At 37.8% G+C, this 10231-nt stretch overlaps 1 protein-coding gene across 5 annotated transcripts in view; it reads left to right on the forward strand.

The window, feature by feature from the left end:
* The window catches only part of SMIM14 (small integral membrane protein 14), a 54856-nt gene extending 49613 nt beyond the window's left edge, over positions 1-5243 (forward strand). For all 5 annotated transcript variants that reach the window (XM_053975202.1, XM_053975201.1, XM_053975200.1 and 2 more), the window contains 2 exons: positions 986-1134; positions 2089-5243. In XM_053975202.1, the coding sequence (XP_053831177.1) occupies positions 986-1134; positions 2089-2121 (182 nt within the window). In that variant the 3' untranslated portion in view covers positions 2122-5243. The remainder of the gene's footprint in view (positions 1-985; positions 1135-2088) is intronic.
* The last annotated feature ends 4988 nt before the right edge of the window (positions 5244-10231 follow it).

Genomic DNA, 10231 nt, shown 5'->3' on the forward strand with positions numbered 1-10231 from the left:
ATCCAGATCATTAATGAAGATGTTAGGCCTTCAGATACTATAATAAATGGATTCATGTGAGTACCACAGGTAATTATCTATACATGGGTTTACACTTCAGCTGACAAGATTAGTTACTGTTTGATTACTTGAAGCTATGTTTCAGAGGAGAAAAGTTGTTTTAAAATGTGCAGGTATTTGCAATAGTTTCTTGACCTAAATAGATCAGCCATTTCCAGCCTGAAGGTATTTTCTTAAATTTATCTCCATGTTTTGATGCTTCAGGCATTATGTATGGAAATTTGGTGTAAAATTTTTATATTGTGTTCCTGGGCTTCACTTTGGAATGTATCTCTGCAGCATTTTTTCACCTCCTGCCAGATACATTGCTAGAACAAATACCACATGACCTGGATGATCAGTCATGAAGATCTGGCATATTGACACTGAAACATCTTCAAAGAAACTCTCAAGAAATAACTTAGTGTCAAGAAATTGATTACCGTTAATTTGCTCCTTTCTTGCTAGAAATTAGCATGTTCTCTGTGTGGGGCCTAACTATGGAGCCTAAGCTTTCATCAGTTTAGTCTTACTGTTTTATTTGTTTGAGGCAAAAAAACAAAGACCAACATACATATGGGGGGTTTTCCTACATAAATGTATTCTGCATCAAGTTTGATTTCTTAAAAATCAAGTTTGATTTCTTAAATGTGAAGAGCGTGTTTATCATCTCCAGTTCACTAGGAGCTAACATGATTTAAGAAATATTCGTGATAATTCTAAGAATGCCAGTGAAATATTATGAAATAGATTATTGTCTTTTCAAATGGGTAAGAAATGTGATAAAATACAGTATTACTGTCTCAAAGCCAAAATGAGGGACTAATCAGAACACTCCATTGAAAAATATTTCAGGGATTTTTTCCTGAGATTGCATTTTTGGTTTCACCTGGGGAAAAGAACTCTGTTGTTACTCTGTTACAACTTGAGTTTTCCTTGTCTGTAGTGCCAGGACCAAACTCTTCCAGTGACAATGGCATCAGCTTTGCCATGATAATGATGGCCTGGGTGGTGATTGCACTTGTCTTGTTCTTACTGCGACCTAGTAATCTAAGAGGATCAAACACAGTCGGAAAGCCAACCAGCCAACACAATGTAAGTACAGTTTCAAGTGCCCTGCAGGGAGATTCTATAATAGCTTAAACCTATTTTGGTTTAATACACACTTAATAGTAAAAAATCCAGCAAACCCCAGATGCAGGGAAGAAATGATGATGTCTGGTTCCAGATCAGAAGGCTGAAGGATAACTTTATTAAAACTATACTATATTACATTAATATACTATTTAAACAGATACTATACTATTCTACATACTGACTTCTTACTTACCTATCTAACTAACTACAAACTCGTGACTCTGCTGAGAGTCCGAGACACAGCTGGATCCAATTGGTCATTGAACCCAAACAACCTTCACCAGAATCCAGTCAAGCAATCACTTCAGGTAAACAATCTCCATACCACATTCCACATGGGGGAAAACAAAGGAGCAGAAATAAAGATTGTTTTCTCTTCTTCTCTTTGTGCTTCTCCTGAGAGACAGAATTATGTCTCTCTGTCCAGAGAATGTGAATGTCACATACACTGTCTCAAAGTAATATTTTCCCATTTTTTTCCATTGTATTTTCTTGGAACTCCATTAAAAATTAAAATGAGTTAGACTAAAGTGAAAGGAATCATGAAAGCTAAGTATGGGATGGAGCAGATGCAGTGTCCTCTGGACACTGTTTGTCCCTGGATGAAACTGCCTCCTGCCTTCTTAGGTGAAAGGGGACAAGCACAGCTTTAAGAGAGGTCAGTAAAGAAAATTACAGCATGATACTTAGACAAGGGTGATCTTTGTCCTGTATGTGGGATCATGGAAAAATCTCATTTAATACAGTATAGTTTTTGGTGCTCATTTTCTCTAATTATTTTAATAAATATTGAAAAACTATGAAAGAAAACAGAATGTAACACTTCTGAGTTCTTCTATTCCTAAATCCTCCTATGTGAAACACTAATTCTGTACTTGCTTTTTTTTTTTTTCCCTCCTTTCTTCTCCCAAGGGACAAGAACCACCAGCCCCACCAGTGGACTAGAGCATTCAGTATTGGAAAAGTTCAGCAGCTAAAACATTGCACGACCAAATGAACGAAGTGACCAGATTACTCCTAACACCCACTCAATACGGTTTTCTTTTCTCATTTATATAGAGCAGAGTTACCACTCAGCAGTAATCTTCATGAACTGCTTTTAGTGACTTCAATTTTAAGTTAATTTTTGCTTTATATGTTATTACAATTCCTATAAAATTGTAATTTGAATAATGGTAAGGCATTGCAGGGTTTTTTTGGTTGTTACTGTTACTGTGGACATTCCACTCAATCTCTTTCTGTTCCAGTGATCCTAATTTCTTTGCTGTGATTTCTGATATGCATTGAAAGAAAAAGAAAATCCCAGTCCACCTATAAGAATGGAAAGTTACTGTCCTTTCTACAGATTGATTCATATTTCTTCTCCAGTATGCTTTGAGAGTTATATTATGGCTGGAAGTACTTAGTTATGTGCTGAAAAATAGAAATTGTTTTATATTTGCCCTGGTTTCAGAGCAGCTTTTATTTTGGTCTTCAGACCACTAACAGTTTTCAGGGTTGCTGGCAAAAGCAACCCTGGATTGTCCACTAGAATTACACTGTGCGTGTGCATGCACACGGAAGTGAACGTGACAATTGCCACTGTCAAAGCTTTGATCTATATATTGGGAACTTCACACAAAAGATTATACCACCAAAAAAGTTAATTCAGCCATTTTCATTAATAAATTGTAGGTCTTATTCAATATGTTGTGAAAAAAACATACTCTAAACCCAGGTGTGTTTACTGATAGATTTTATCAAAAGAGAAATTTAGTAAGAAGAACTTGGTAGAATTTTCTGTCCTGGCATAGTCTTTTCATAATTGGTACCTTAATAAGTTTTTAGCCATGATATAATGGATATTGGACAGGATGAAATCATACCAAGAAGTTACCATGGTTACCAACTTTTGGTATACAACATGTATGGGATTATTCAGGTTTTTTCACCTGTATGTTATCAGCAATTCTTAACATTTCATCCTTATCTACTAGTTGTAATTGTAGAATAACAAACTTGCAGGTGATTACATATGGCATGTCTCTTCCATCTAATAAATGTGTGTATGTGTGGTATGTTTAAGTGTGTGTATGTGTGGCTGTGCACACACCTGTGCACATCTCCCATTATGGCAAATGGGAATGACTTTTTTATGTACATTAATTTAAGAACATTTTAAAGATGTACAGAAAAGCAACACTGTATATTTTTCTTGTTCAATTTGAAAAAATGATCAGAATAATGTAAAGAACATTTTTATGTTACCAACATGAAACTTCTTTCCTTAAAGGTCAGTAGGACAGACATATGGGAATTCTAAGCCTTACTGTACAAACCTTTATTTCATGAGGACTTTAGTTAGGGAGCTGAAGGAACTAACTGTTAAAGTTCAAAAAGGTTTGTATTAACGGGCTCTAACAAAAATCTCACATCAGATCCCGTGGTTGACAGATGCAGGATTTTGCTCTTCAGGGTAAATGGTGAGCCAGCTAAGCCTCCTTGTAAAGGTACAGTGTAGACCTGAAGAAGGGCTTCTGTAATTTGATGTAATTGACCTTTGAATTTCTATGGAATACTGTGCTCCCAAGCATAGGAGCATGTTTAAAATATATATATATATATAAAAAAGAAGAAGATTGGGCCAGGTGCTCTCAGTGACATCAGTGCAGTGCCATGTAAAGCAATGAAACTGCAGGAGAGAGGCTGAGAGAATTTGTCCCATTATGTCTAATAATGTACAGGCCACAAACACTGTGTAAAGATGTCACTGGGAAAAGCACTCTGCCAGTGCTTACTTTTTGCCTTCCATGTACATTTATGTTTGGGATGCTGTTCAGAACAAGTAATACAGCATCATTTAGTTGAACCCACAAGGAAACGTATATAATCTCCCACACTGACCTTTTTTCTCCAAGGATTTTTGGCCAGAATTCTTCCCTATTGGAGGCACAAAACAAGCTTCCAATTGATTAAAAAGCCAAATGAAACAGGCTTCTATTCAGAGCACTACTCCTCATCCTATTGGGAATTGGTGAGATTTACAGAAGATGCTCCTCACTTGTGAGGATCAGTCTCACTTAAATGTCTGTTTATGTATTTATAAAACTTACCATGTGCACCCACTTCTAAGAGTCTTGGCAAATGAACTTCTTGTTCAGAGGAATGTTGTGGTTTACCTTTAAATGAAATGTCTTTGCTTAAAATTCCTCTAATTGTCCCAGTGATTTTATATATGTATGCTTTCCTCATGTAAATTACTATTTTAAATTTTCTATGTAAAAGAAAAAAAACATTGGAAATATTTTATTGTAAAATGTTTTACTAAAGAGCCAGGCCACTATCCCACATAAAAATGTATGTCTTTTAAATTCAGATACTCTCTCCAAGATATAAAATTCAGATCAGCACTCTTAATTAAAATAAAAGTAAGTAACCATAGGACTGTATTTTGCCACTCTTATTTGTGTTAAATAGTGCCTTACTCATCAAGTAGTTGCACTGAAGTTTGTGGAACTACTCTGAGATAATGTACTAGTAGCAGCTTTAGTAAGGGTGGCAGAAATCTGGCCTTTAGTGATGTAATTTGTGATTAAATAATTGTATCATGGTTACAGATGTTTATGGTAAATTTTGGGAAGAGATTAGTGGTATGCAAAGTTCCAGGGTATGATCAGTTCTGTAATGATGGTTTTAAGCTTGGTTAGTCAGAAATGCAAGTTGTAGCAACTTGGAAAATATGGAGGGAAATTTACAATTATACCTTAACTTTGTTAAAACAATAGTATTTTTAGAGTCTGCTTAACACAATTACTATACTCTGATATGAGAAATCATATGTATTCATGCACTGTCTGCAGATCACTTAGCCTTGTAATATTAATGATTGAAAAAGGAAGAATGAAGATGTCATGTACTTAATGTAAATTGGTGGTTTAAAATATCTGAATTATGCCAAACAAAAAATCGTCTGTGCCATTTGCAGTTTCCTAGTAATCTTTTACTGAGTACTTGGATTGGGATAAAGGGCTTGTACTATGCACTTTTTATTGACTTAACAAAATAAATAGCAATCATTAGTAAACTTTTGTCTTTGTTTTTTAGTTTTTATTTAAGATACAGGACTGCACCAACCTATCAATTCCTAAGGTAATTTCAAATAATCTAAAAGTAAGAATCAGTAAAAATAGTGTGTCACCTGTGTAACTTTTAAACTGTAAATTCTAACTCTTCTAATGGACACTTGTCTACTGTATGTATCTCAAGCAAGTCAGAACAAATAAAAAGCAGTTTCCAAGGTTTAAGATACTTTGATGATCAACATGGTTACCTCTGCCTTTTGCTCTTTGAAGTAGTTATGCAACCTAGGAAGTTAGAAATAATACAGAAAAAATAGTAATGACAATTATGCTGATTGTGTTACTTTGTTTTAGATCAAATCCTACTATTTTGGGATTGCAATCTATTTTCCAGTTCTAGATCTTGGCAGTGTTGGAGCCAGACCTGCTTTGAGGAAGGAAGATGCTGCAATGGCTCTAAGGCAGTGCGTAGGAGCAGTAGAGACCTGCTGCTTCCTCACTGTTCCCATGAAGTGCAGCACTCTTCTCTGGAAGCAGAGCACAGAATTCTGAGCACTGCCTCAGCAGCAACTCAGATCCCTCATTAAGGATTCCTGTGTTAATCTGAGGAAGAAAAGGAGAACCAGGGGAGCATTAGGGTTTAAAATAATATACACCTATCCAGAGATAGTGGCAATAAATACCAGAGAATCAGAAACAAAATCAGAATAATATAATAATAACAACAAGAAGAAGTAACAAATGTTTTAGGCATTTGAGTTGATAAACAGTACATGATCTTACTCAAATATCAATAATGTTGGCTCATCAAAATTTACCCTTTTACTCAAACATGAGATTATAAATAACCCCTGAAACTAAAGCTAAACTTCTAAGTACACTTGTTAAAATGTTTGCCAAGGATGCAGATGCCTATTGAGAAAAGTGATGCAGAAAGAAAATTGCCACAAATCTAAATTCATATTGTTGAATAGATCTGTACAAGGCCTAGTTGTTCAAGATCACCAGTAATTTGAAATTACTCTGCCCCAAAGCCTGAAAAAAAATTACCCTATTTAGGATGTTTGGGAAAAAGACACCACATCATTGCAGCAAAATATTCCATTAAGTTAATTCTTTGCAAAAATGGACTACTTACATCCTTTTCTCCTTCTCTTTATTTCTCCATTACCAGCCAATGGCCTACAGTGCCATTCACTGGAAAGATCTGCACTTTGGGGTGGGGGAAGAAGCAGAATATTCCATGCTGAACCACATCCTCGCTTGTAAAACAACACAACTCTTACTAACTTCCAGGCAACATCAGCTGAAGATTTTTCTTTTCATATAAGAAAAGTAACTGAACACTTGTATCAAAATTGCCAACTCCCATAGCAGACACTTTGGAGTTAAATGTAATAGCTAGAAGAATCGGGCTTCCACACTCCCTTTTTAACATCTGCAGCTCAGAGTACTGGCCAGGGTGGGTGTCTGAAACAAATGTGCTTCAATATTTGGCAATATATATTAATTCACCCTATATGTACAGCATTTTAAAGGTTTCAGTCTTCTTGCCTTTATGGAAAGTGTTACTGTAAAATACTTACTGAAAATAAAGCAATAATTTATAATCAAAGATAACATGTAACAAGGTTTAAGAAAACAGCCCTTTGCATTTATAGGTTTTGTCATTACATCTTCCAAGCTATACATGATGAAACAGAGGAATAATTTTTGTGACTATGTAGTTTTCAGACTTTTAACTGGTTTAAAATTAATTTCTCTTGCTGCAAAATCTGTCTTTAAAACCTAGAGATAAGAAAATAGGTTTCCTTTAGCAGACCAATGGAAAACCCCACCACTGTACAACATTCTGAAGGTCACAGCCATTGGTTCGATATTAAAAGCAAATCTTAAAAAGGTGTTCAGTTTAGGGGAGAACTTGAAATGATAAATTATGAGATGAAAATTATTAGCAAGAAAACAACCCAAAGAAGCCTCCACAGGACTGGCACTACACCAAACACCGCAGGTAATGCATCAAAATCTGCTTTCTTGCGATGATAAGTAAAAATTGGGTTTCTTCAACTCCCTTAGTGATTTCATGCAGTCTTGTTTGAAATAGAAAATCTAAATAATCATTCTCCCCTTCATCAAATATTAGCTTGCAATTTGAATCACAAATGCATCTTGTCTCTGACACTCCCTCCTGCTGTATGCTTGAGTTGGGCTTCATTATGTAAGGGGAAGAGATTAAGCCAAATTATCTTTTCACTATGCTGTAAGGGTAGATCAAATGTTCACCTTATTTTATGCAAACAACTGTTATGGCAGTAGGACAGCTCAGCTGAGTAAAACCCTTTAAAGAAGGGATGCTACAGGACGATTACTCTCCAATGGGGCAGTGATGAAAAGCAGTGCCTTATCTGACTGCTCTTACTTCCATTGCATTAGTTCCAGCATTTAATGGTTCCTTGCTGTTCTGTTGAGATGGCTGTTAGCCTGAAACAGCTCTCCTGGTGGGAGCTGCAGTGTACCCCATGTTCAAAAAGCAACGCTGCTGCCCGCAGCACTGCTCCTGGAGGAACAGCTTTGATGTCAGGCATGAACTGTATGGTTTCCAGAAAAACATCAGAAGAGAATGAAAAAAAAGAGGCACTTAGAAAACAACAGACAGGCCACCAAATGTAATCACGCCTGGAAGGAAGTGTGAATAATTTCTCTGTATACTGAGAGCTTTAAATAATGTAATTAGAGGAAGGTCATGTACTGGGAAACAAAACGTTGTGCACTAACGTAAAGAATGGAGTTTGACAGGATATTTTCATCAGAGTTCTCAGAGTGCCCTTCCTCCAGCTTTCAAAAGTTTTAATCCTGCATGGCTTTGGGGTTTTATTAACATGGCAGTATTGTACATGAGACCTGACGAGGTTGTTGTCCAGACGTTCCATGTCCTAAGCAAACAGGCATGTTGAACCTGAGCAGAAATTCACTGCATTTTGCAACAAATTTTACCAATAATTGCAGTTTGAGAGGCTGGTTGTCACCAGCAAAGAAAATACTATATTAGACTAATCATAAGATATTTAGGCAAACTGTCAGGCTGTTTAGCAATGTCAAAGTTCTGGTGAACCACAGAGAGGTGGACATGAGGAGAGGTTGCAAGTAGGGACATGCCAGGCAGAAAACGTCTCTTGTAGCAAGACAGTGTTGGCTCTGAGCACACATAGAGCTCAGGTTCTCATCTGCCTGTGTTCAAAAATGGCATATGGCTGCTTTATGCAGCTGTTGGAGCCTTTTCAACACGCACACCCAGTCCTACATGTCCTGAATAATCTCTTTAGCTGCATCTCCTTCCTTCCTCTTCACATTGTAAGATACAAGGCATGGATTCAAATACTGATCCAACTGGTCTTCTGGGCACTTTTGTGCCTCAGCCTGGGACTGTTGCCGAGTACCTCGGATTTCCCAGTTACAGGTGCAGTTACCTCCCAGTCATGCTTTGTCAGAAGTTAAAGAAAGGCTTGACAGACAACAGTAGTTGTTGAATCTGTGTCAGATATTAGTGTCAGAAACTGATTACACAAACTCAGCTGCCTTTAGTTAATGATCAGCTAAATCTGGTTGGCAATCAGTCTGACATTGAACAATAACCAGACAGGATTCAAAACCTTAATATCCAAGGTTCTTTGCTGGCTTTTCCTCCCACTTCCAACATCAGGATGCCAGCCAGGAGATTATGCAATCCTGAACTCGCTTGCTCTTTGTCTTCCTTCTCCTTCCCCTCATCCCCCAAATCCTTAAAAAATAATTTTTCCCTTGCATAACAGAACAGCTTGTACATAGGAGGTGAAAAGTGGCCCCTCCACCCGTCTTTGGCATTCAGATCGCTCTTTGCTCAGTAGTTTCTGGAAAGGCAGAGGTGTGGCCTCAAACCCACTCCCCCGTATGCTGGAAGAAGGATTCACCTGACCTAATCAATTGCCAATGCTAAAGAAAAACACACACCTGAAATCCCATTCCTCTTGTTACTTAGTTTACTTATCCTGCGCTGCAAAAGTATTCACAGTCTACACTGAGCCTTCAAAAAAACAGAGCAGAATTCACAACTTTTATTTTAAAAAAGTGGACCAATCTCATCTGCTTTGCAGCAGCCTTACATAACCTTTCTTGCCTTACATGTTATTGGAAAAAATTCTACATCCTGGTAAATGATGGGTCTTCCTCAGTGGAAAAACCAAGAAGATCCCATCCGATAACTCGGAATTTTTTCTGTAAGAAGAGGGGAGACCCAAACTTCACACCATTTATTTGCAACGCCTTTAAGCCCTGCATGTTTTAATCTGCCTGCAGTGCCCTCACCACCAGAGTGTAGGCTATAGGGAAAGAACAGCAGCCCTCATCATCCTTTCACAGAATCAGTTAGGCTGGAAAAGCCCTCCAAGATCATGCAGTCCAACCTTTCAGGTTAAGTTGTGCTATTTGCAAGAGGGAATGCGAGATCAACGTCCCAGGCACGAGTGTGATTGTCTATCAGTGAAGGTCCTTTACTTTGAGAAAAGGGACTGGGGTCTATTGCCTGTTCCAAGGACTCTTCAGACATTTGAAACAGCTCTCAAATAATAGACAACAACCCAGACCTTTCTCCTCCCAGGAAAGGGCCATGATTACCAGATACAAAAAAACATCCCTTTTGAAGCTCCTTGGCAAGTAGCATAGATGCAGGTGGAGTGTTAGATCCATGTGGTTTTTTATAATCCTCAGGACACGGCACTCTCCTGAGGTAAGGATGCCCGAACTCCCCCCCACCCAGCCTAGGAAGGCTCTGAAGCTCTTGCCCTCGTTCTTAGCAAACTCAGTAATTGGGAGGTATAAGCTGACTCTCAGAAACTACTAACTACTCACATAAACACCAGCAGGCAGAGGGAAGTCCTTCTCACACACACCTGGCCTTGTCCCCTTCCTCTGTCTAGAAAATCCACTCCTTGTGTGCCAGGCATGCACAAAGCACACTTACC

This window comes from Vidua macroura, chromosome 4 (genome assembly GCF_024509145.1).
Source record: "Vidua macroura isolate BioBank_ID:100142 chromosome 4, ASM2450914v1, whole genome shotgun sequence".
NCBI classification, from domain to species: Eukaryota; Metazoa; Chordata; class Aves; order Passeriformes; family Viduidae; genus Vidua; species Vidua macroura.